The sequence below is a fragment of the Syngnathus acus genome, chromosome 22, assembly GCF_901709675.1.
Source record: "Syngnathus acus chromosome 22, fSynAcu1.2, whole genome shotgun sequence".
In the NCBI taxonomy this organism is placed as follows: domain Eukaryota; kingdom Metazoa; phylum Chordata; class Actinopteri; order Syngnathiformes; family Syngnathidae; genus Syngnathus; species Syngnathus acus.
The window spans coordinates 2,124,520-2,149,911 of record NC_051106.1 but is presented as its reverse complement, the minus strand read 5'-3'; the positions used below and the strand labels follow the sequence as shown (position 1 = coordinate 2,149,911).

General features: G+C 44.7%; 3 protein-coding genes across 3 annotated transcripts; all 3 read left to right on the top strand.

Moving 5' to 3' along the window:
- Nucleotides 1–1,506: 1,506 nt before the first annotated feature.
- crip1 (cysteine-rich protein 1) lies at nucleotides 1,507–3,601 on the top strand. The gene is made up of 4 exons (XM_037241607.1): nucleotides 1,507–1,677; nucleotides 3,044–3,138; nucleotides 3,252–3,309; nucleotides 3,473–3,601. The coding sequence occupies exons 1-4, from the start codon at nucleotides 1,638–1,640 to the stop codon at nucleotides 3,508–3,510; spliced, it is 231 nt and encodes a 76-aa protein (XP_037097502.1). The 5' UTR covers nucleotides 1,507–1,637; the 3' UTR covers nucleotides 3,511–3,601.
- Nucleotides 3,602–6,773: 3,172 nt separating this feature from the next.
- Nucleotides 6,774–20,054, top strand: mta1 (metastasis associated 1). The gene is made up of 18 exons (XM_037241762.1): nucleotides 6,774–6,961; nucleotides 9,211–9,278; nucleotides 10,402–10,495; nucleotides 13,394–13,520; nucleotides 13,603–13,666; nucleotides 13,759–13,876; nucleotides 14,251–14,353; nucleotides 14,529–14,628; nucleotides 14,741–14,929; nucleotides 15,121–15,195; nucleotides 15,502–15,560; nucleotides 15,659–15,828; nucleotides 16,082–16,233; nucleotides 16,299–16,488; nucleotides 16,700–16,792; nucleotides 16,900–17,055; nucleotides 18,036–18,175; nucleotides 19,451–20,054. Exons 1-17 carry the CDS (start codon nucleotides 6,934–6,936, stop codon nucleotides 18,143–18,145), a joined length of 1,896 nt encoding a protein of 631 aa, XP_037097657.1. The 5' UTR covers nucleotides 6,774–6,933; the 3' UTR covers nucleotides 18,146–18,175; nucleotides 19,451–20,054.
- Nucleotides 20,055–20,226: 172 nt separating this feature from the next.
- Nucleotides 20,227–21,955, top strand: tmem229b (transmembrane protein 229B). Its single transcript, XM_037241761.1, has 2 exons — nucleotides 20,227–20,618; nucleotides 21,331–21,955. Exons 1-2 carry the CDS (start codon nucleotides 20,531–20,533, stop codon nucleotides 21,897–21,899), a joined length of 657 nt encoding a protein of 218 aa, XP_037097656.1. The 5' UTR covers nucleotides 20,227–20,530; the 3' UTR covers nucleotides 21,900–21,955.
- Nucleotides 21,956–25,392: the final 3,437 nt, after the last annotated feature.

The window sequence follows — 25,392 nt, the reverse complement described above, 5'->3', positions numbered from 1 at the left end:
CCTGGTGACATCATATAATGGGAAGTGATCTATGCTCTCCTCCTTCATTTCCTGTTGATGAGAAACTCCCTGTTGCCATTGGCAACCATCTTAACAAACAGGCGGTGGTTGCTATAGGCAACCTATCTTTGTTTATTTGTTGTTTTGGACTGACGAGAGCAGAGTTTGTGCCAGGGTAGTGCAGCATGAAGAGCACACCACCATGTCTGACGATTTAGGGAGTATTAGGACCCTGAAACCGCCTACCCCTACCAAACCTTGACCTTTAACCCAGACCCCAACTCAAACCTTTACCTTACCCTTTCACCCAACCCGACACAAACTTTGACCTTTGACCCTAACATCCAAACCACACCTTGACATCAAACCCTAAACCCAACCCAGTCCCATTATGAGTGTGCCTAACCTTACTCCAAGCATTACCCAACCTGTATACCTGAACCAGAATTTGCCAAAATCCTCGAATGAGCTTTTCTGTCTCGTGTTTCCACTTGTGTAATGTTTGCCGGTCGACTGCCGGTCTACAGCACCGCAAAATTGACCAAAGCTCAGTCCTTGTGGCTTTTGTTTGGTTGCCACGGTAACAACATTCGCCACCAAAAGGCGTGTGTTTTTACAACATAGGCACACAAACTCACATTGTTCACTGTTTATCTCAAATATTTGCACTTGATATTACCCACTCTATTAATGTCTTTTTTTTTATTTTTCGTGACAGGTTGAACCTGTTGCTGGGCAGATTACTGCTGCTGCTGTTACTGTCGATGATGATGATGTCACCGCTGGTCTGAGGAGTTCTTCCAGTCAGGTCATGCACTATCACCTCGATAGTAGATGATTCCATATCAGCACACAGACTTTGCTCTTTCATCATAATGCAACCAGTGTTGCCACGGAAACCATATTGCTTGTAGTGCAATTTATTAAGTACACCTACTACACCTGCAACTGTTAAATGTTACACTTTGTAGATGATTCCATATCAGCACACAGACTTTGCTCTTTCATCATAATGCAACCAGTGTTGCCACGGAAACCATATTGCTTGTAGTGCTATTTATTAGGTACACCTACTACACCTGCAACTGTTAAATGTTACACTTTAGACATGATGATTTCTTTTCTTACTGATGGAGAAAAATAAAAATTGATTTAACTGAGACACTTACAAAAAATCACTATATTTAAGTTATAGAATATAAAAGAAGGTCATTCTTAGAAAGGATATAAAAAGGCCAATTGATATTTCTATTTTGATACAATGCAGTACTGTTGCGTGCTATTTTTCTTGATTCACAAACAGATTACAAAGGATTCAGTTCTTGATTTGAGGGCCTGGAACGGATCAATAGCATTTACATTCATTTCAATATGAAAAGAGGTTTTAAGATGCGAGTGTTTTGTGTTGACAGGAGTTAAAGTCATAAATCAAAGAAGTGCTGTTTTGAGTAGTCTATCTCTTTAACGGGATGACCAAAAGCCTCTCCCCTTCTACATACACACACACACACACACAGAAAAAAAAGAGAAGCAAGTTGAGAGTTATAAAGGCAGCGGGGCGGGTTGGCACATGCACGGTAGTTCTTTGCGCTGGTGGAGCACACAGCAATTAATCATCTTCATTAAAGGGTCCAAACATGCCTAAGTGTCCTAAGTGCAACAAGGAGGTCTACTTTGGTAAGAACAGCATTCTTTTGGTTTTGCTTGCATGACTGAATTAGTTTGCTGTTGCATGACGGAAGAGGAAGTGGGTTCAAATGGGGACATAAATTATTATTATTTTTTTAGTGTGCAGCTCAATTAGAGTGTGTAAAAACGATTTTTGATGTGTTCAAGATTGGAAATCAAACTTGTATTATTTATTCAAATTATAAAATGTAATTAAAATAATAATGATATATAATAATGTATGTTGTAAAGTATGTAAAGTGTAAAATAATATCAAAGTGCTCGAGTGTGACCTGTGAAGTTTTCATTAATTATGCAGCACTTCTTTGTGCTCGTATTGGATGATCATCTCATGAGGTCACTTGATACATAAAGTCAAAACAATACGGTCATTAGAAAATCAACTCAGGTTACTGAATATGAGCAGCGGAAGCCGCCAGTAGGACACGGTTCGCTTTATCAAAATGACTCATGGAATGTTATCATGGAATGTTAGAGAATGGCTCTAATGAGCTGAGCAGAGCAAGAAGAAGTCAAAACATTCCGCATCGAATCTGATGAATTTGGAGTACCGCGTTGTTGCGTATCACCAGCACAAACTTTGTAGGTGCGCGTGTGTGTGTGCACGCTTTTAGTTACAATGTGACAAACATTAAAGGAGCATTACGTAACTGTTAATCCACACGTGCGTGCCAACACGGTCTTCTCGTTGTTTTATTGGGTGTTAAGTCTAATCGTTTCAGGTCAGTGCACTGTTATTTGAGGTCTCCTCCCCTTGTAATTAAGCAGAAGAAACATTTTTACTTTTTTATCGTGCTTTCTCTCCCGCCACATTTTTGCATGACACAGTGGGAGAGAGCAAAAAACACGGAAAATGGCATTTGTTCAACATAACAAGCGAGTCTTTGAGTGCACATTCTCTTTTTTTCTTTTTTATGAAATTCCAGAGCCACAGCCAAACAGCTTCCCATCCAACACATGGCACTGATTTGCTTTTGAATTTAGTAATACAGTATAGACCTGCTCCAAATATTGTGCTAAATTCTTTTACTGCATTATTTGGTATTTGTATTGAATTATAATTTTTTTTAATCATTAAAAAACAACTAATTGGAAACACATTTTGAGAGTATCTTTTCACTGAATGTTGCTAAATGCTAGCTTAATTGCTAACTGCAGATGCTGTTGCTAACCACTAGCATTACTGCTAACAACCGCTCGTTATTGAATCAAGAATCCAAGCTGAATTCTCTTGGTTTGTTCTATGTGACTTTGCTTTCAAGTTGTGTTTTATTTGTGTGATGCTTTAACATATTTTCATAAAACAAAGTAAACACTGGATAACTTCCCGCCTTTACGTTCTTGTGTTGTGCAGCGGAGAAGGTGACGTCTCTGGGAAAAGACTGGCACAGACCCTGTCTCAGGTGCGAGAAGTGCGGCAAGACGCTGTCGTCGGGATCGCACGCCGAGGTACGTTACTGACACGATCAAAAGTGTTCAAAAGAAATTCAAAGCTAACATTGTTAGCCGCTAATGTCATGCTAATGGGGCTGTCTATCTGAGCATGTGCTGTTTTGTTTCAGCATGAGAACAAGCCCTACTGCCACAAGCCGTGCTACAGCGCACTCTTTGGACCCCAAGGTACAAAACTAGCATGAGATTGTCTGATCTCAATCTTCTACTTTTGTTCATATAGCGTCTTTGGGTTTTTGAAAAGCGCTATACAAATTTAATGAATTATTATTATATAACCACTCTATAATTCACTCTTTTTTTTCCAATAATAATTCTTTTTTCCTTACAGGATTTGGACACGGTGGAACAGAGAGTCACAGATATTGAAGTTGTTTAAAAAAAAAGTAAACTCACACACTCCATGTTGTATTGGTGATGGTTTGTCCCACAATAAAGGCTTGTCAATGTGTGACAATAATGAGTGTGTTTTATTCTTTACTATCTTAGTTATTTGAACAGATTCTACTGTCGTTCGATACAATTAAATCTGTCTACTGTGTAATTTTATTTTTAATTTGAACCATCCATCCATTTTTTAACATAAAAAATGTTGAATAAAATTTGATTTAGAATTGTAAGAAATAAATACAGTTTGTGTCGACATAACATGAAATTAAATAGAAAAACAAACGCAAAATTGCAACATCAATCTATCGGACCATCTAACAATCCACATAGCATCTGTTTTTTGGGTTTTTTTTGCCTGCTGCCGACTGGGTCGCTGCGGTCTGATGGACGGTAGCCACGGCAACAGATCCAAACAAGTCTGCAAACAGAAAGAACCATGCAAGGCAGCTGTTCCCTGCTTAGATAAGCTCTCACACAGAACCCTTGATTATTATAAATGCTCTACTCTGTGGCATGAAGACTTAAGTTGATGTGATTTTGGGGTATGAAACCAAAGCCTTCCATGAGTTACATTTGAAGCTTGTGCACTGTGATTAGTGGCTGAAGAGAGCCGCGGTTTCCTCCCACATGAATGACGAGCTCACGTACTCAACCAACCTTGACTTTTCATTTTGCCCACTTCTTCATACATACATCTTTCCTGTCATCAACATCCTTTCATCTCACGCTGGAGTCCGTTAAGAGCATCCATCACAAGCAAGACGGCTCTTGGATGGGAACGATCACGGGGTGGCCAGGCCTCATTGAGCTGGATGTTCTCGACCTCACACAAAGAAATAACTAATGTGGTTAATGCGTCTCGCCAATGGGTTACGTCCAAGCCCAACAAAGGGTCTTTTGTCCTCGGCCTCACCTTAAAAAATATCAGAAGGTCGAAGGAATCAACGTACTTGATGTTTTCTTGCACCATTTGCCATTCCAGTGATTCCTGTTTTTGGTGTGTCCGCCCCCCCCAACTGACAAGACGAAGATCACGTGCAGAAGTTAACCGGCTGTGCTGCTGTCATCTGGCGGTACACGATACTCCATGCTGGAGGATTCCCAAGCAAGGTGGGGCGGCTGAACAAATACATTGTCAACTATAGGAACTGAAAGGGGACATATTGTAGAAAACCTGACTTGAATTTTTGAATACAAATTATAAAAATGAACATCCATCAATACAATACAATACAAATGAACTTTTTGTATTTTGTAACAGTAGCAACACATGTAGGCAGACAATACCCACGGACATATATTCTTTATCCGCTGTAAAAAACAATTTGACTGTCTTATTTTGTGTTTCATCATCAAATCTTTATCTGGTAACTCTTTGTTTATGTACTGCCCCTAATATGTGTAAACAATCGTATCATCCGTAGAGTCGGTTTGAGCAGTAGCGTGCCACAGACGTTGTAAGAGACCTGAAACAGTTTTGAATTATGCAGGAAAAATACACACTTTGTGAAGAGCGACCCCTGCTGGTAGATTGATGCCACTACCAAAACAATAGGCCCTCATTTCTAAGAAAAGTAGGTCGACACCTCCCTCTAGTGACTGTCATTGGTCATCACAGTCACAGCGTCCATCCGAGAGCAAATGGACAAAAGTATTGGGACAACGCCAAGACTCATTGAATGGAAGGGAAAAGTAGGAAATAATTGAAAGGAGAATGTTGTAATTCGTTAGTGTTTGTACGTGTGATTGTTCAATGAACACTATAACAGTTCAAATGTATAAGAATAGTCGTGCAATACAAAAACGATTGAGTGGGGGGAAAAGGAAGAAATTGAGGAAAAAAGTTTGAAAGATGCATGGTTTAGGAAAAAAAACGTGTATTTTTTGAGAAAAAAGTGTCGAAAAAAAATGGTTCCTTTGGGTTCTGGTTTTGTGGTTAAAGAAAAAAACACAACTGCCTTCGGAAAAAAAGTTGGCCTTTTTTCCATACATACGGTACATACGCCAACCATTCTGTTCCATCTCCCTTGCTGCTAGTTTGGAGCACCTTTGTGTAAAGTAAAATAATCCAGACTTGTAATCTTGGAATAGGCGACCCACATAAGCGGAAAAGGTGGAACCCACATGTCTTTCTGTGTTTATTTTCACAAAAGAGACCATACAGCATCTCCTCAGCGCTGCAGGCACAGCGCCAACATTGAGACTGCACACTTGACCGGAGGGGATGTGCGCCATTGGCTCTTTGGCAGTCACGTGGCCACAAGGCCCAAGTCCCATGTGTCAGGCTCCAGTAATTGAGGCTTACACATGGTATAGATCAGATGGAGCTCTGACCGCAGCATTCCGACGGCAAGGAGAGGGGGACATATGCTTTTAGGAGTGCTAGCAAACGTCCCAAAAGTGTCATGTTTTGCGCTACAGTTGAGAATAAACACACCTGCTTAGGTACGCTAAATCAAATTAAAAATGGCTAAGTCTTAATGCGCTAGTCGTGTGCCTCCATTGAGCTGAGGGATTTAGGATCAGTGCCTGGTAAATGGCACTGATTTAAGCTGCAGTGAGAACCTTTTTCTGGTTTAAAAAATGCCTTCTAATTTTGTTAAAATATAAACATTCAACAAAGTAGTTACTGCATGTTAACATACCTCTCTAGGTTGTTTAAGAAGGACATTTAAAAAAAAAAAAAAAAAGAAAAGAAAAATAATGTCTGAAATTTGAGTGGTACTGAGATTTAATTTAGGGGGTGCTTGAGCCCCTAAAATGGGCTAGAAACGCCCAAGCTTCTGCAATAAAAAAAAAAAACTAAATTCATTTTAAGACTTTCATCACATCTTGTCCAGAACTGCCAGTGATCACGAAGAGCACTGTATCTATCAATGTAATTTAGACGTGTGAGGCAGAGGATGAATAACTTGATATTCGAACTAACTTGGTAAGAGGTGGGGTTTACGTAGTCAGTCACGTGACACTTGACGAACAGGCTAAATATTAAAAACAGGATCCACCAAACGTTTTTTTTTTTTTTAAACTGACAAAACTTAATTAAACTGTAATGCGTTACAGCGTTGTATTATTATTATTATTATTATTATTATTATTATTATTATTATTATTTTGTTTATTGTAGTTTTGGAGTTCGAGATTAGCTCGGCGCCCACCCGCCGGAGCTCGGCTATACTCGGCTCGGCTCGGCTTGGCTGTACTGTCTCTTTAAGGTCTCCAAGGCTGGTCTGTTTCGTATTGATCCGGCCACCATTTTCCAACACACAGCGGCGGCAGCGCAGCTAGCAGCACGGCCCACCGACAGCCAGGGAAGCAGGCGAGCGGGGAGACGGCGAGCCGACCCACCCTCACGACCCGGAGAGAGGAAGCGTCCTTCCCCTCGGCACCGGCGGGGCAGCCATGGCGGCCAACATGTACCGGGTCGGAGGTAAGACAAAGTGGTGGTGGGGGGGCGACGCTGCCAGCGGGGAGGTTTGTCAGTCAGTCAGTCCGTCAGTCAGTCACGGTTGGACCCGCCATGGTAAATTCTCTGTTGATGCATTTGTCTTTTTCCTCCTCCTCCGTCCTCCTCCTCCGTCCTCCTCCGTCCACCTCTTCCTCGTCGTCTATTTTACTCCCTGGAGGAGGTATGAGCGCCTTCCTCATGATGATGACTCGCGGGTGGCGATAAAGAGTCGTGTTATTGTCTAACTTACAATGAGCGCCGACGACCACATTGGTAAAAGTTATTATAAACTACTTTTGTCTTATGGCTTTATTGGTTGGATCGCCCAATAATCGCCCTCTCTACACACAAAGCAACTCCCGTGTGGAATTCCTGGTTTACTAAAATGTCATTTAAAAATGTCTTTGTGTCCAAATGGATGGACAAAACATTAGGGACACCTGCATGGGGGGCTGCGTCGTTCAGTGACAGTCGCTGTCTGGCTACTCTGCGACAGTTGCTTCTATGCAAGAAATTGAGGGTCATGTGTTCAACTTTCTACCACTGTCCTGTCATTCCAGAATTCCCACACGTGCAGGCGTTATTCGTCTCTGAAGGCGAAACCAACGCTGGGACGACATTTAAAATACGTTGTTGATCGGCGACGATGGCTTTCGGTGCAAGAAGTTGGGTGTCTGGTGCTAAACATCACACATCCAGTTCTTCCGGAATTCCCTAACACGCAGGCGTGGTCACGGCTCTGCTACGACCTCCGTTGCCGGCCAACAAGGCTACTTCGTTACATGACCATCGTGTGTTGAAACGGCGAGCGGTTCCGTTTGGGATGGCATCTGTTGGAAAGTAAATTGGCTCATTCATGGGATTTGCCCGACCCGTTCTGGTTTGAACTCATTGGATCATAGCGCGCTGGCCCAGATGCAGTTGAGTGTCGCAATTGGGCCTAACGCAGGACTGAGTCAACATCATCCCATTGCATAATAAACTCTTTTTGATCAAATTTTGATCAAGAAGCACCTCACTGTCCGAAAAAAAAGTTGATTTACTGCATAAAATAGCGTTTAACCCGTTTTTGTCTCACTGGCCTGGTTCGAATCAACTCAGCAGTCTCTGTTGGTGACACGCCTCGATTGGCTCAAGCCAACCTCGACGTCACGCTCTCGGAAGGCCGCCGGTTGGTCGATGTTGGAAGCTGGAAGCTTTGACAGGGTGGGGGGAGGGGGGTGGCTTTCATTTCCCGGGTTGAGGCGGCAGGAGGGATGATGGGAAACGGAGAGAGACGGCGCGACGCTGCTCGCTCGGCCCGCAGGCTCTCTCACGTGGCGGAAACTCCCAGCAGCCCCTGCTTGCCTCGCCACTTCTTACAACTTCTCACACATCCCCTTCAGGACTACTTTGTTTCCCAGCTCGGGAACAAAGACGACAACCTGGCGCCACTACCTTTTTGGCGCCAAATTCAACTGGCTCATGATTTCATGGCTCCCATGGAGCTGTCGCGGGCAAACGTCCGCATTCTTTATTTTTGTTTCTCGGTTTGGATTAGAAAAGTCCAACGAGCGGACTTGTGCCCCGGTGATGTGATTCACGCTTTGATTCGTACAAGAAGGACCAAACAATTTGAATGGGAATTGACCTGGCGTGTTCACAAATCCAAAAACAAAATTTTACCAGGATAAATAATGAAATAGGACATTTGCCAAACTTCACAAAAAATAGTTGCAATTGTAATTTTAGTCGGATTGCTGTCGGTCCAGGCATGGCATCTGTAAAGTTGCACTCTGTCGCCGTTCCGTATTACACAAACGGCGGCAGCGGCTTGAGTACGTCGTCGCCCCGGGGGTGACTCGGGTGGGGGAGGGTCGTGTGCTTTTCTGCGTTTCGGGGGGCCCGCCAGGCGAACACTCGCTCGCTCCGGGCACCCGACCAAGTGTGCGGGGTATAATCCAACGGCGCTCGGCCAAGACGCACACCGAGCTAAGAGCGGGCGGCTCACCAAGCCTGGGGGGCCTGCGGGGATGTCCCGGTGAGCGCTAAGCCTCTGATGGGTCTGGACCCGTGCCAGCTCCAAACACGCACATGCACTGTGACATGTGCGAGTCCTGAGATAACGTATGGCTCTTGATATGAGTTTAAATTCAAATGGTCTGTTTTTCAAAGACGACTTGATTCAAGATGACTCATGCGTCTTTTGCTCTTGTTCCTCTTTCCCAATTTGACCCCCCCCCCCATCGCAGATTATGTTTATTTTGAGAACTCGTCCAGTAACCCGCTGCTGATCAGGAGGATCGAGGAGTTGAATAAGGTGAGCATGTGTTTTATTTATTTATATATTTATTTATTGATCGATGTGGTGCTGATTTAACATCCCGCCTCCTTCCAGAATGTGACTCTTTAAATAATTAACTGGCGGTCGAAGTCGCGCTCCTTCCCGACGGCCCATCCCGCCCACCCAAAACACTCGGGCGGTTTTAACGAGGATGAAGCAATTTTCGGAGGCCGTCGTGTGTGAAGAGGCCAGCGTCGGGACAGCTGCTTAACAGCCGTGGCCTCGGTTTACCGCGTCTCGACATTCGCCATTTTCACATTAGGAACGAAGGCACTCGCTCACACGAGACGGGAAGTTTCATTCCTGCCCTAATTATTGTTTCTTGTTAGATTTTTTAGTTTTTACGTCTGGAGCCTAGCAGAGGGGGGGCACTTTATTTATTTATTTATTCTTCCGAAGCTTGTGTTTGGGGACCTTAAAAAAGTCGAACATTTTCAGCAGTGCAGTCCACTCGTATTGCTTCCGCAATAACCCACTCAAACCAGAAGGTGATGCTGTGACAATATAAAAAAAATCAGCATCCGATAGCTAACGTGCATTACTGCCTTCTACAGGTGTGGAGTGGCACAACGGGTGTGGCGAGAATTTAGAATGAAAGCAATCTTCTTTATTTCTCTCACAGGATGATTAAAGAATATTTTTTTTTCGAAGGTCAAAAGGTTTCCTCATAACATAAACAACAGAAATGATTCTGGCGTATCTGCCCATAACAAGAAGCTCCGTGTCATTGTCAATACTTATCGCAGTGCACTTTATTTACACGTACGTGGGCCACAGATCAATGTCTAAATGACCATTATTGCTTTTTTTTGCACTTAATTATTTTACTGCCCACCCAACCCATAAAAAAATCAATACATTGAGGCCATTTTGCACGTTTTAAATGTCACAGTGAATGGCAACACTCAAAATTGATGTGTTGACGCTGCTTGTAATTTTCAGGGAGTCAAATTGCCCCACAATGTGTTTCCAGTCAAACTTAAAATTGAGCCTCTTTTTAATTTTTTATATATTTTTTTAAATGGGTCTTCATCTATCGTCTGCGTTCACGACGGCACCGCCTGTTGCTATGGTAACGCCGATTGTCTCTCCTCCGCAGACCGCCAATGGGAACGTGGAGGCCAAAGTGGTGTGCTTTTACAGACGGAGGGACATCTCCAGCACGCTCATCGCCCTGGCCGACAAGCACGCCAGTGAGTGACCGAGCGTAACTCTGGCCTCCAAAAGTCAAGCGAGCGCCACCACTCCGTCCCGTCATCCTCCCGGGGTTTCTTTCCACACGCTACTCTGGTGGCAATACGAGGACAACTCCGCGTGTGCATATTTGCCTTTCATTGCGTACTCGCATAGTGGTTCTTGGAGCCAGTGTGGTGCTGGCGGTCTTTTGAATGGCTTCCTGGCTGTTTGGCGCTGAGGAAGAACTATAAAAAACAAAGAGCTAACGAGAAATCGCCAGCACGGTACGAGCGGTCAGCATTTCATCCGTCAGTAAAAGTTTTGACCCTGGGTGGGCGGGGCTTCTTGAGGCGCCGTCGAGGGAGCACTCTGAATTTGTGCAAGCAAAATAGTTGATCGATGACTCACAGCACACGCGCATTGACACACGCATACACACACGCAGTTGGCCGCCGTCCTCCACTGGTCCGTAGCGACACTGAATTAAAGCTACCCACAAGCCGTTTTTGTGACGGATACGTAAACACATGTGCAGCACACGCAAGCATACCACCCGTGCGGCCACACGCACACACACGCGCACATACACACACACACACACACACGCACGCACACACTGGGCTGCTGAGACGCACACAGGATGTAGCCCACACCCATGCAGCCGTGGATTTCTGTCTGGAAGTGCCTCACCAAACTATCTGGCACAGCGCCGTTAAAAAAAACAGCCTGCTTTTATTTTAAGCTAACGCTATTAGCTCATGGTGTTCTTTTAGAATGACATGATTTGAGTTACCCCATTTGCGTCACATGGACGTGGACGACATTTTTTGTTGTTGGGAAACATTGAATTTCGCCACATATGTCATAATTCGGGTCGTAGCACAGCCCAAGACTAGACCAAGAACAATCAAGGCTGCAAGAAGCCATGATTTGCGCTCTTGAGCAATGTCTGCTATCTGCTAGCGGTCAATATTGTTATTACCGTTTTTTTCCATGTATAATGCGCCCCCATGTATAATACGCACCCTAAAAATGGCATGTCGATGCTGGAAAAAAAGCCTATACCCATGTATAATACGCACCCAAATTTTGACTTTTTTTTTTTGTTTGTTTTTTTTAAAGTCCCAATGATCGTCACACACGCATCTGGGTGTGGTGAAATTTGTCCTCTGCATTTGACCCATCCCCGTGTGATTTTGATCCATCCCCTGGGGGAGAGGGGAGCAGTGAGCAGCAGCGGCGCCGCGCTCGGGAATCAGTTGGTGATCTAACCCCCCAATTCCAACCCTTAATGCTGAGTGCCAAGCAGGGAGGCAATGGGTCCCATTTTTATAGTCTTTGGTATGACCCGGCCGGGTTACTTAAGTCCGTAAACGTAAAATTATTTCAGAAAAAAGATCATCTTTGGGAACAACCGGATGTTATTCTGCCGGTCAGTATCACTGCGCATGCAGTAGCAAACTCGATAGCGAAGAAATATGTGAGACTCTCAACGGGATCACCAATATTTGAGTGATGTTCCAGTTATTTATCACAATTATTTATTATTATAATAATAATATATATAATATACTATATAATAATTATTTATTTATTATTCACAATTGTCATGGTGATCTTTCTGGTGATTTCTTAACTAGGCTGGATGTATTTTTTTTGTTGGCGTTGATTTCTCCGACTGCCCAGAAAGGCACCACCGCGATCAGTTAGGTTAAAATGAAAAGAGAGGAAAGTGACGTTGTAAAGAACCATCCGTGACAAGATTTTCTTCAAAAATTGTTGTACCATGATTTTCTTAAAAAAAAAAAAAAATTGTACCCATGTATAATGCGCACCCCAGATTTTAGGACAATAAATTAGTTAAATTTTGCGCATTATACATGGCAAAAAACGGTATAACTCTGCTACAGGAAATATGGTCCTTGGTCCAGTCAGTGGTTCAAGAGCTGCCGGTTTAGGCAGCTAATTAATCCGACGTGAATCAAACGCGCAGTTTGTGAGTCGGTTCAGGCTCGCTCGCTGATACCTGACACAAAACGTCCCCTCTTGCCCTGTCGTTGAGGTGAAGTGAGTTCGTTAAGGCTCCTTGTAAGGCGACCTCATTCGTCAATAATTGATAATGGGCCCTGACAGGTGAGACGGATGGGCAATTTGCGCAGGAGGGTGCGCGCAAGATTGGCCTGTCCTCTGCTCGGCTGATGTTGCCACTTGTCTCGCTCCGTCATAATCTCACTTCCTATTTGATTTCATTTTTGATTCAATAAAATCGGGTAATAATTAGCTGCTCGATGATAGCTTGAATGGAGTGTGTGACTCTGTGCTTGTGTGTGCGTGTCGGTGTGTGTGCGTGTGTGAGAGCGTGTATTGATTTTGGCCACACATCCCCGCTTGTGAGAATCCCTTGATTGCTTTTGTTGGGCCTTGCGACTGGCTGGCTCTGTCTGGCCTCTAATGAAAGTCCAAATGAATTGGATCACGTACTGGCGCACTCTCTCTCTCGTAGTCTCTCCAACATCTCTTGCTCTCTTTTACTCTCCCTCGCATGTTTTTGCTCTCCCGCTCCCACCAGATTTCTCTATTACTCTTCCTCCTCCTCGCCCTCCCGCTGTCTTGACACATCGCTCCCCTCTTCCAATGTTCCGCCGCCATTGCCGCAACTCTTATTTGAGCTATTTTAGCTTCACCTCATTTTTCCCCCTCACCTCCTTCACCCCACTTCATCTATATTCCGAGGGCTATCATCTTAAAGTGATTAGGGCAATATGTCTTCACAATAAAATGTTAGGGATCCCCAAATATTTGACTCCACTTGACCCCCTCCCCACTCTAACATAAATTGTGGGAAAAAACAAGTGACGTACTTTGAATTGTTTCTAGAGCTGATGTTTACCCTCCCCATTTTTCTCCTTTCCCAGGGGAGCTGGAGGAGGAGATGGAGAACCCCGAGATGACCGACCTCCCCGAGAAGCAGAAACATCAGCTCAGACACAGGGAGCTCTTCTTATCCCGCCAGCTCGAGTCCCTCCCGGCCACGCACATCAGGTACGCCCAAATACGGATGCCATGAATGCAGGTGGTCCCCTGGGGTGGCCTTCTCATGTGGTGTCGTGTCGTTCTCCTCCAGGGGGAAATGTTGTGTGACGCTGCTGAATGAGACAGAAGCGCTCAAGTCGTACCTGGACAGAGAGGTGCGTGTGTTCGTCACACACAGCGGTCGGCTCGGCCGCCCTCGTGTAGTAATAAGACTCACCTCAAGGACAACTGGTCACTTTTTCCCCAGGATGCCTTCTTCTACTCGCTGGTGTACGACCCCCAGCAGAAGACCTTGCTGGCCGACAAGGGCGAGATCCGGGTGGGCAACAAGTATCAGGCCGACATCACTGACCTGCTCAACGAAGGTGGGACCGATGCTCTCGCTAGTTGTTGGCGCCCTTGTTTGCATGTCTGCCTGATTTGTTCTACCTCATGAATATGGATGATTTTTTTTTAACTATTTTATATTACTAGTTCACGACGAGCATTTACTCCCGTGTTTAGTGGGGCTTAAAGCCAAAATTGAATTCATAGCAGGTGGGATTGCAATTAGCGCACGACGGGTGGGGGGTGCCGAGCTGGCTAATTAAAGCCACTTTAATTGCTTTTTTTTTTTTTTTCACTTAGTTTGAGGCTCCGACAGGTTTGCGCTTTTGAATTTCAAAATGCAAAACATCAGAAAAAATCTGATTGGATAGTTATTAATGGTAATGTTGTTGGTAATGTTTTGTGTGTGTAGGTGAGGAGGATGCCAGGGACCTGGAGAAACTGGAGGAGAAGATCTGGGAGCCCAGCAGTTCGCTGACGGAGAAGCAGATTGACCAGTTTTTGGTGGTCGCTCGGTAAGGTTGAGCAAGTCACCTTGCAATGTTTCCACATGAGTACCATTGTAAAAGCTACTCACTCTTGAAAAAAGTTCAGCATAACACTCCATTACATTCTCACTGAGCTGACACATGCTCTAAAACGAATCTCCAAACAAAGAAAACATCTTTCGAATTTTTTGTTGTTATTTAGGTCGGTGGGTACATTTGCCCGAGCCTTAGACTGCAGCAGCTCCGTGCGCCAGCCCAGCCTTCACATGAGCGCCGCCGCGGCCTCCAGAGACATCACCTTGGTGAGCGCACCCAAAAACATTGGTGATTGGTGGCAAAGCAACACTGCTGGAATGTTCTCCTCTCACTTACTCCCATCTCACACACATCTGTCTCACATCCTGCGGCGTGTAGTTCCACGCCATGGACACGCTGCACGGCACGGGCTACGACGTAACGCGGGCCATCGCAGCGCTGGTGCCCCAGGGCGGCCCAGTTCTGTGTCGCGACGAGATGGAAGAGTGGAGCGCCTCCGAGGCCAACCTGTTCGAGGAGGCGCTGGAGAAATACGGAAAGGACTTCACCGACATCCAGCAGGATTTTGTGAGTAGATGCTACTCACGATGAAATGAAATGGATGAGAAACAAACAAAATGGGAAAGAAGCCCCTTTAAATGTTGTGATTGTGTGCATCACTCTGCCACCTGGTGGACACTTGCCGTCGGTGCCGCTCATCTTGATTCCCTTCTTGGCCCTTCGTACGTTTGACGTTTTGCCCCCATTGTCCCTCCCAGTTACCCTGGAAGTCCCTGACGAGCATCATCGAGTATTACTACATGTGGAAGACCACTGACAGATATGTGCAGCAGGTAAAAAAAGAAAAGAAGAAGAGAAAAAAAAAAAGAAAAATGCTTGAATCATCTGTAAGGAACATTTGGACTGTGTTGCTCAAAGGCCTTCAGTTGAAGACAGTATGGCACAGATTTGACTTGTTTTCAGATCCAACTGTTTCCCAACCTTGCTTCAGGCACCAATGTTGCATTTTCAAGTCTATACGTGAGACGACTCGACATTAAAAATATTTTTGCTGAAATGTGCTTGTGAAAACAAGTTGTATGAGTAAACAAGCCGTATGCATGAATACATAATGGCCTCGCTCTCCTTTTGACTTACAGAAACGATTAAAGGCAGCCGAGGCCGAAAGCAAGTTGAAGCAGGTCTACATCCCCAACTAGTGAGTATACGATCACTTGACACCTGCATTATTTATCTGTCGCTCGGCATGGTGACCGTATCGACCTTGTCCACGTGCATTTTGCGCTCCTGCTGCAGTAACAAGCCAAACCCCAACCAGCTGAGCAGCAACAACCCAAAGCCCGTGGCCCTGGTCAACGGAGCGGCCGGAGCCGCAGCGCCCGGAGCCGCAGCGCCCGGACACCCGGGACTGCCGGGTCCGGGGCAGAACCCACCGCCACTCGCACGAGCCTGTGAAAGCTGCTACAGTAAGTCCTTCACCTCATGCGTGTCGATGACATTTGCTAAGAAAGAAATGACGAAACAAGTGAGTTTTTGAAAACATCTCAATGCAAATAGCATGAAATCAAAAGATGAACCATATTCACCTTTAACTTACAACCAAAACAAAAGAATTGAGCTCGCCGTTCCAATACTGTTGGAGGGGACTGCATAAACTCTAAAGCGGGTCATTTTGACCCCTACCATAATCGGAGGCTCACAACCTATGTGTATGCGCAGCCAACAGTTCCTACCAGTGGTACTCGTGGGGTCCGCCCAACATGCAGTGTCGCCTGTGCGCCTCCTGCTGGACATACTGGAAGAAGTACGGCGGGCTGAAGATGCCCACCAGGCTGGACGGGGAGCGACCTGGACCCAACCGCAGCAGCATGGTACGCAGATGTGTGACATGGGTCCCACCGTGCGACGGGCCTGACGTCCTCCGTGTCGCACTCAGAGCCCTCACGGCGTGCCTCTGCGGCACAGCAGCAGCCCCAAGTTTGCCGTCAAGACGCGGCAGGCCTTCTACCTGCAGACCACCACCCTGACGAGGGTGGCGCGCCGCCTCTGCCAGGACATCATCAAGCCCCGCTACCTGGGCCGCCACCCCTACCTCCCCGTCAACACGGCCGCCATCAAGGCTGAATGTAATATTTGATGTTTTCTCGCGAGTAGCAAAAATCTGCCAGTCCTCAAATTGCCACAAAATGGCGACAAAGCACTTTTTCTTTGGATGGAACGAAACTCCTCCTTTCAGTTCAAATAGCATAGCACAAAGATGCCACCGGATGGTGCCAAAGCACTGTTTATTCTTTGGAGGGAGGTATTGTGCCTTTCTAATCCGTCACATCTCCACAGGTGCGCTACGGTTGCCAGATAAAGATCCCGGCAAGCCTTCGCCGCTCAAACCAACAGAACGCAAACCTCTGGAGTCGGTGGTTCGGTATCTAGGTACGCTCGCTTTGACACTCTCCTTTTCCGGCACATCGAGAAGCCAAGCGTTGTGTTGAAGTCGATGCTGATCCGAAAATCAATGTGCGTTGTTTTCCTGCTGATAGAAGCACATCCCCGTCCAGTCAAAGTGGAGCCACCCGCCAGGGTGGCGTCCATCTCCATGGGCAGCCTGACGCCCATCAAGTCCTCCCCCATCCTCAACAACGGCTCCCCCACCATCCTGGGAAAGCGCAGCTATGAGCAGCACAATGGATTGGACGGTGAGTCCCTCCTGTCCTGAGAAAAAATGCCATTTTATTATTCGTGTTTTTACTTTTTACTCTGTGTTGTAAGAAAATGCTGACTTCATTCATGTAACATCTTGAATAGTCTGACTCAATTCTTCGTCGAGCGTAAAGCTTTATTTATGGTAGAAGCATCAAAAGCAGCGGCGTGAAGGCCCGATGCGGAGCAAAGTTTGGAAGTCGGGTTGTTAGCGGTGTCCTACTTTGACTGTCCTCGGTGGACTTGACGGAGAGGGGGAGAAGAGACAGACTGACAGATCAAGAGAGGACGGCTTTGGCCTCGCTCGCTTTACGCCCGAGGCAACCCACCATGTCGTCATGGTAACGGCACAGGCGAAGAAGAGGAGGCTGCTGGTCTATCCTCGTTGAACTTTCAGAGGGGTTTTCCAGAAAGCAGGTTATGTGAAAACTGAGTAAGTTAACCCTGAAATGAGGGGAACTCTGAGTTAACCGTTCCAGAAAGAGAGGTAACTTAAACTTTGGGTCAGTTACTGACTTACTCTGTGAACATAACCTGCTCGCTGGCAGGTTTACTATAAGAGACCCAGATTTTCAACCTGTCTCCTCCCACACAAAGAAAGCGGTTAATCATGGATTGGCCGTTCATTCAAAATCCGATCGACATGGAAGCCGTAATCATTCGAAACACTTTACGTTGCGAGGGAATCTTCCGGCCCAGATTAGACGTTTTATCATTTCTAGAAGAATATCTTTTTGAATGCTACCGCTTTTCTTAGAACAGTATACTTTATCTCAATATGAAGTAATTTTTATAGTGGTTGTGCACGTGTGTAACTCCAGGTTAACATACTCTGTTGATTGAACTAACTACATATTAATAATTACATAGAATACCATTATTATAACATGATTAAAAAAATACATATTATGAAAACCTGATGTCCTAAAAGCAAAATATGCGCTCATGTATGTGTGTGTTTGCTGCTGCATGACAGGCAGCAAATCCAAAGGCTTGACCCCCCAGTGGGACATCATGGCCAAACGCATGAGTGAGGTGGGCCGGCCCTCGCCCGCCATGCACGACGAGGTGCACCAACTGGACTGACCTCCTCCGTCCGCCACTCGCAACGACCAGGTCAGTCGCACTACATATTCCACAAATGAATGTCCAAGCACCTGCCGATGCTTAACATTGCCGATTTGCAATTTTGTACAAGGATCAAACCAGGCTTTAATTAAAAAAAAAAAAAAATAAGAATAGTCAAACCTCGGTTTTCGAACGTCCCGGTTCTCGAACAAATCGGAATTCTAACAAATAATTTTAGATTTTTTTGCTTCGGTTGTTGAACAAAATTTGGAGGTCGAACCTCGCGAGATGAGTCGGGAGGACCCGAGGAAACCCGACCGCACAGCCCGGATGCCGACTGACTCAGTTGTTATTGTATTTTCGTTACTTTGAGGATTGTATTAACCCCTAATCATGCCTCCAAAGAAAGCAAGTGGGAGTAGTAAAGTCATCCTAAAACACAAAGACGCTCTTAAAGCAATGCGACAGTGAGCGCCCGGCGCGCTGCGGTTGCGCGATCAGACCAAATTATGATCCCTGCGCACTGAGGTCCACTTAAATTTTGGAAAGTACATCATCCATCCATCCATCCATTTTCTGTACCGCTTAGTCCCCACGGGGGTCGCGGGCGTGCTGGAGCCTATCCCAGCCGTCATCGGGCAGTAGGCGGGGTACACCCTGAACCGGTTGCCAGCCAATCGCAGGGCACACAGAGACAAACAACCATACGCACTCGCACTCACACCTAGGGACAATTTGGAGTGCTCAATCGGCCTACCAAGCATGTTTTTGGGTTGTGGGAGGAAACCGGAGTGCCCGGAGAAAACCCACGCGGGCCCGGGGAGAACATGCAAACTCCACACAGGGAGGGCCGGAGGTGGAATCGAACCCGCACCCTCCTAAGTGAGGCGGACGTGCTACCCAGTGCGCCACCGAGCCGCCGAAAGTACATCAGGACTTTAAAAATATTTTCTAAATTTCAGCGAAAATTTCACAATAATGCGACCAGCGCGGTGCAGTTGCGCGGTCGGCGACGCGCTACGGTTGCGCGTTCGGCGGTGCGCTGCAGTTGCGCGATCGGACAAAATGCACAAATGAAAAAATGCTTAAAAAAGGCGTTTTTTTTTTAGTCATGGAACGGATTAAATTTTTTTCCATTATTTGTAATGGAAAAAATAGATTCGGAATTCGACCGATTCGCTTCTCGAACTGCCTTCTGGAACGGATTGTGGTCGAAAACTGAGGTTTGACTGTATATTTATTTATTTGTTTTCTAAACGAGCCACCCATGCAAGTCATTACAAGCTAAAAGTTTGTTGTTGTGTTTGTGTCCTTTCCCTGCAGAGGGCGCCAGAACTCACGTTCCACTAAAAGGTTTGGTTGTTGAGTTCAGCTGGAAGGAGCCTATTGTTTTTGTTTTGGTTTTTCTTCAGCTGTTTGACGGTCCAATTCTTTGTACAGGACTGTTTATTACTTGCATCTTTTGTCGTCAAAATGTTTTGGTTTTGTTGTTTATTGTTCCTTTTTTTACCGTCTATAATTGCGCTTCTTGCTCTTCTTTGGTGGACAAATGTTTCATAAGGAATGCTTGTGAAGTTAAAAAAAATCCTGTGGAAGGACTGTAACATAAGCCACTTGCGACTTGTATTTTTTTTTTTTTTTTATGGGTTATTATTCCAAACCCCCTGTGAGGAGATGCACTTTTATTTCATGACATGCATTAACTCCGTCTATCTTTTTTTTGGTTATGGTTGTCATTTTGAATTTGAGGGGGGAAAAAAAAGAAAAAAAACGCTTTATGGGAATCTTGTTTTGTCTGCCGGGCCTGAGCGCTCTTTGGGCCAAGAGAGGTTTAACTTATTGAGAAGGACTCGCTGTTTTTTCTACCTTTTTCACAAGTATTGCATCTATGCTTCGATAATGTCATTAAAAAATACAAAGAGAACATTGATTTGCCCTTCGTTTTGTCCTCTTTTGGGAGGGAGGGAGGGTGGGAGAAGCCTGTAAAGACAAATTAGCAATCTGCTTGGTTGAGAAAACCACTTTAGGTCACTACTTTAGTTTTTTTTTTTAAGTTTTGTGCATACTTTCATCGCACGGCAAGGGGGGGGGGGGGGCAACATGTTGCAGACGCGCAACCACAAATCGAGCGCCCTCCGCATTGCCTCGTATGTTATCTGCGGTTAATGACTTCATCCCGTTTTGCGTGAGATGAATTATGTCACGTCATTAATATGCGACCCCGTTCTAGTAGCGTCATGGCTTTGGTAGTGCTGATTAACAGTATGCCTAAGCGTCGTGCTCGTATTTTGCGTGCGTGACGTTCAAGGGCTTGTCAGCGGCCCGCAGAGATGAACTCGCCATCCGCGCACGCGTGTGTAACAGAACGGCGCATCGGCGTTTGACGCGTGTGCGTACAAAGCAATGGAGACTCCGCCCGTGCTGCGTTCACGTTCCAACTCTGTATCCATCCATTCAACATTTTCGATGATGCAGTCCGGTGGAGTTTTTGGTGGGTAAGAAAAAAGACAAGCAAACTGAAATTCATTTAAAAACATCAAACACAACTTTATCTGTGCATTGGGATGACTTATTTGAAAAATGTAAGACAATTTACATTTTTGATGCAGTTTCATTTTGTAATGAATAAATACACTAATTATGGTTAGGAAAAATAACAGTAGAAAATAACTGACGTCAATGTGTGATAATGCTCAGAATTCACTTAAGTTGTGCTATTTATCACTTATTACCCGTGAACAAACCTATATGATCTTTTTGGGTTAACGTGAAGACGAGCACCAGTTTGCCATCAAGGAATGTTGACTTGCCTATCACGTTCAAAAGTTCACGTTAGGCCTAAAGCCAACTTATTTTACGCTTTAATCACCGAAGTTCACATAACAAAGCTCCATTTTGCCTTTTAGTTCCACATCAAAGTATAAAGTAAAAATACAATACAGCCTTCCAAAGAACAGACGTGAAAATGTTCTTCCTAGCAATTTCTAAACTGACTTACATATTTCTATGAAAGCCACACAAAAAGTATTTTAGTGAATGCACGCTGACAATTGCGCACACACCTGTACCAGTCCACCAGGCCCACACACAGTCACACACAGCAGCACATGCACCAACACACACTCAGACAAAGTGACACACGCACCAAAGCTGCATGGCCAAAGCCAAGCACTTAATGGCACTTCTCCCCCACCTCCTTCCAGACCTGGGCCCCGAGTCGACGAGCCGCGTGGCCATGGCGACCATGTCCATCCTGCAGCCGCCATCGCCACTGTCAGCCCTGTGCCGCTGGTACCTGTACGCCATCCACGGCTTCGTGTGCGAGGTGATGTTCACGGCATGCTGGGAGTTCACAACGCACCGCAGCTGGAAGTTCCCGGGCTTCACCAGCGTGTGGGCGCTGCTCATCTACGGCTTCTGTATCCTGGCCATTGAGCGTATGTACCTGCGGCTGCGCGACCACGTCAACGTGGTGCTGCGCTGTGTCATCTACACGCTGTGGACGTATGCGTGGGAGCTGAGCATGGGCCTGCTCCTGCGTCGGTTCGGAGCCTGCCCCTGGGACTACTCCAAGTTCAGCTACAACTTCATGGGCCTGGTGACAGCCGAGTACGCCGTGCCATGGTTCTGCGCTGCCTACCTGGTGGAGCGCTTGGTCATCCAGAACACCCTGCGCCTGCGTTACCATGATGGCGCCGATGATGGCTGGACCGACCCCCTCGCAGCCACCCGCCGCGGCGACAAGAGGCTGCGGTTGTTCAAGTGGGACTGAGCTCCCCGCCACCCTGTTGTTTCAATGCAAAAATAGCCCCCAAATAAAAAAAAAACCCAAAAACTGGAGGAAAAAGCAATAATAAAACATGTAAAGCCAATAGCTTGCGTCACAACTCGTTGGCAAAAAGTGACAATTCACAAATTTAGAAAGCTCATCGCAAAATTTCAAATTAACTTTACAATTCTAATGTAAAAATCAGTGCAGTGAATTGTAAAGACATATAGACAGAAATGGTTACAAATGGGTCATTTAAATGAAAAGTTAAAAATTAGAAATAAAACTTTTTTTAGACTGATGTCAAAGTAGAAGTCAAAGTGAAAAAAGTAGTAAAAATTAAAGCTTTACAAATAAAAGTACAAATATTGTGAAAACGTAAAAACAATAAAAACGTAAAAAAAAAAGGGTAAAAGAAAAAACTAAATTCAAGTGTTAAAAATAAAAAATCGTTGGGGTGATTTCAACGATTTAGACCAGGGCTCGCAACCCAAAATGTTCAAAGAGCCATATTGAAAAAAAAAAACACCATACCTGTCTGGAGCCGCAAGAATCTAAAAGCTTTTTATAAGGCAACATAGACTGTCAATACATGAGCATATACCTACTATTAAAATAATTAATAAATGCATTTGCGATTATTTTGTTCACAATATGGATGACAAGGTTCATTACCTCCATACACTCCGGTGGGAATGTTTACGCACACAGCGCCTCTTGGTGCAATATGCAATGGAATGCAAGCAAATTTCGATCCAATGCTTTCTGTCGTAAAGTCACAAACTTTTGCGACACTCTCATACTCGGTGCGCCGTCTGTAGCGACTGAAATCAGGTGGCCAGTGTCATTTAAACACTGCAGCACAGCCTCGCAGAGTTTGGAGATGCAATCCACTTCTTGAAAGAGTTTTTTCGTTCCTCAAATTGCACCTTTCCTCTCAATTCCAACTGGGTGATCGGCAGCAAATTCAGCATGCTTTAGCTGAAAATGTCGCTCCAAATTGCTCTTCTTGTTATATTTGACAACTTCTCATTGCAAATCAACCATTCAGGCAATCCTTCAGCATTGGCAATGAAAGCAAATAGTTGAGTCCATTCTTTCTTAAAGCCTCTGTTCTCATCAGCGATCTTTCTCTTTTTGCCTTTTGAATCCATGGCCCGGTACTCACACACCTGTTTGTTTACAACTCGCCTGTGCTGTGTCGCTTGCTATGACGCAATTTTGCGCCATTCTGAAATTCGGTATTTTTAAAATATTTACAACTACATACATTTTCTACAGCAAAAGAATGTTTGTGTCATGATTACCATCTAAAAACCATATTTAAAAACAAAACAAAAAAACCAAAACATATTTTTCCATTTTCACGCATATTTGCAAGAGCTCCAGGGAGCCGCTAGGGGTGTGCTAAAGAGCCGCATGCGGCTCTGGAGCCGCGGGTTGCCAACCCCTGATTTAGACGATTGAATTAGACATTTACAAATGTAAAAGTTAAACCAAATGAACCGATGAAGTTTAACCAAAAGAAAGTGGCCGTGTTAAGCAGTGATGAATTTGCAGATAGGAAGACCAAGATTACTCAGTACAACTTTGTTCGCAGCTGAAATTGGGAGCCACTTAACAGTCGAACTGCAACGCTGCAATGGCGAACAGGTAGTTTTCAGTTTTCATGCCTACATTATTAAACTCCGGTTAGCAACAAAAAAGGGTTGATTCGACAGCCCTCGAGTCAAATTAAGGGTGAACATAGAATGGTGATCTTCCCATGCTGACAGCCACATTGCTGGACCTGGAGAACCACCGCCTAAGTCTCACTGTCGTCAGGTAAGGCAAATCACATCGCTTCTATTTTTATTTAATTGTACAAACTAAATAATGCATATAATTTATTTCAAGAAAATTGTCATGATTTGTTTGTAAAGGTATGAACTAAAAATGTTGAACAAGAAAACGTAAAGGTAATGTATATAAACCGCAGTTCAAAGGATGTCATACATGTGTTTGTCCTCGCGATGGCGACCTCTCCTTTTTATCCCTTTTCCTTCAGCTATACTATGATGCGTATTCTCACTGGACACTTCATTATTCTATTTTCTGTACCTTTTACATTTCACGTGTGAATTGAATTTCTGGATGTTATTAGAATGTAAGTGTACCTAATAAAGTGGCTTTATGTATAACCTGTGTCACAAACGTGTCCAGTCATAGGCCGTGGCCCCTGGGGTCCCGGACCTGCCACTCCAAATATGGGTGTTTGTTACCTGAGCTCAAGTTTCAACAAGGTAATTTTTTTTAACGACCTTCAGTGTTGTCAGGTTTCCACATACCCCTAGCGCTTGGATTAGACTGCAGAATGTAGACTGACTGGACAGACTGTCCAATGTCCTGCCTACGGCGCTGCTATGTGGCGCAATGTGCCTGCAACTATATATATGTAGATGTATTGACTAATTGATTTTTATTTTAATTTAATTTTTTTAAATACCCTTATTGGTTTTGTTTTTGTGTGTGTATTTCATTAATTAGTATCGTACATAATTTAAAGGCACCCATAAGTAGAATGTTAGCATGCTAACATGCTAAGCTACAGCTCGGACAGCTCTGCCGCTGTTGACAGTTATTCAAACGCCTCGGTCACAGCGCAGCGCGCTTAAGTGCAACGGTCTTCAGCGTCTTTTGCATATTCCAAATGTTGTTTGCACTGTAAATAATCCCTCTGATACATCCTGCCGCTTAGCATATCGTGCCGTACATCAACAAAGGCAAATGAGGGTAACTTTTTTGGCGGGCTTTTATTAGGTTTCAAGAATAAGAATGGATTATTGTTGGAATAAAGTGGTACTAAAAACATAAAAATTTCATTTTTTTTCTCCCTCGTAGTAGTCCAACCTTCGCTACCTTGTTCTCATCTATTTTCTGATCACCTCGTCGCTTGTTAGCGTGGCCCCTCACGGCACGTGGGATGTTGTCATGGTATGCAAACGGCGCTTTTCCGATTGGCAACTGTTGCCGTCAACCGCTTGTTGACATTTGGGGCAGCTGTCGTCTTTGTTACGCTTATCAAACAAGATAACAATCCAACTGTGTCATGACGCTCAACTGCTCTTTTTTTAACCAACGTCATTGTCTTCGGCTTGTGAGCTGAACAATTATTCAAAATCAAATTGAGTCCACAATGTAGTTGACAGACTCAACGAGACAAAATTTGCGATTAGAACACTCACCCCTCTAAAAATGTTGAAATTTGCCTTTACTGTATTTATATTTGTATACATCTAAACTAACTTTTTAAATATTAGCCTTAAAAGTAATAAACTTTTAGATTCTTGCCAAATTTTTGTCGTAAAACAACGGCTAAATTCCCGCACCTAGTTTTCTCACCCAACATGTGTGCTCCAGTTATTGTAAGGCCACTAAACTCCTCCTGAGAACATTTACACAACACAAAGAAGTCATGCAATCTTTTTGTTGTCTTACGTAAACAAAAGCGCCAGAG

Bases quoted from the DNA above. Each gene is read 5' to 3' on its own strand.
- crip1 (XM_037241607.1), top strand. From the start codon at position 1,638: ATGCCTAAGTGTCCTAAGTGCAACAAGGAGGTCTACTTTG. The intron at 3,139-3,251 runs GTACGTTACTGA...GTTTTGTTTCAG, and splicing joins CGTCGGGATCGCACGCCGAG to CATGAGAACAAGCCCTACTG. The intron at 3,310-3,472 runs GTACAAAACTAG...TTTTCCTTACAG, and splicing joins CGCACTCTTTGGACCCCAAG to GATTTGGACACGGTGGAACA.
- tmem229b (XM_037241761.1), top strand. From the start codon at position 20,531: ATGGAGACTCCGCCCGTGCTGCGTTCACGTTCCAACTCTGTATCCATC. The intron at 20,619-21,330 runs GTGGGTAAGAAA...ACCTCCTTCCAG, and splicing joins GCAGTCCGGTGGAGTTTTTG to ACCTGGGCCCCGAGTCGACG.
- mta1 (XM_037241762.1), top strand. From the start codon at position 6,934: ATGGCGGCCAACATGTACCGGGTCGGAG. The intron at 16,489-16,699 runs GTAATATTTGAT...ACATCTCCACAG, and splicing joins GGCCGCCATCAAGGCTGAAT to GTGCGCTACGGTTGCCAGAT. The intron at 17,056-18,035 runs GTGAGTCCCTCC...GCTGCATGACAG, and splicing joins GCAGCACAATGGATTGGACG to GCAGCAAATCCAAAGGCTTG.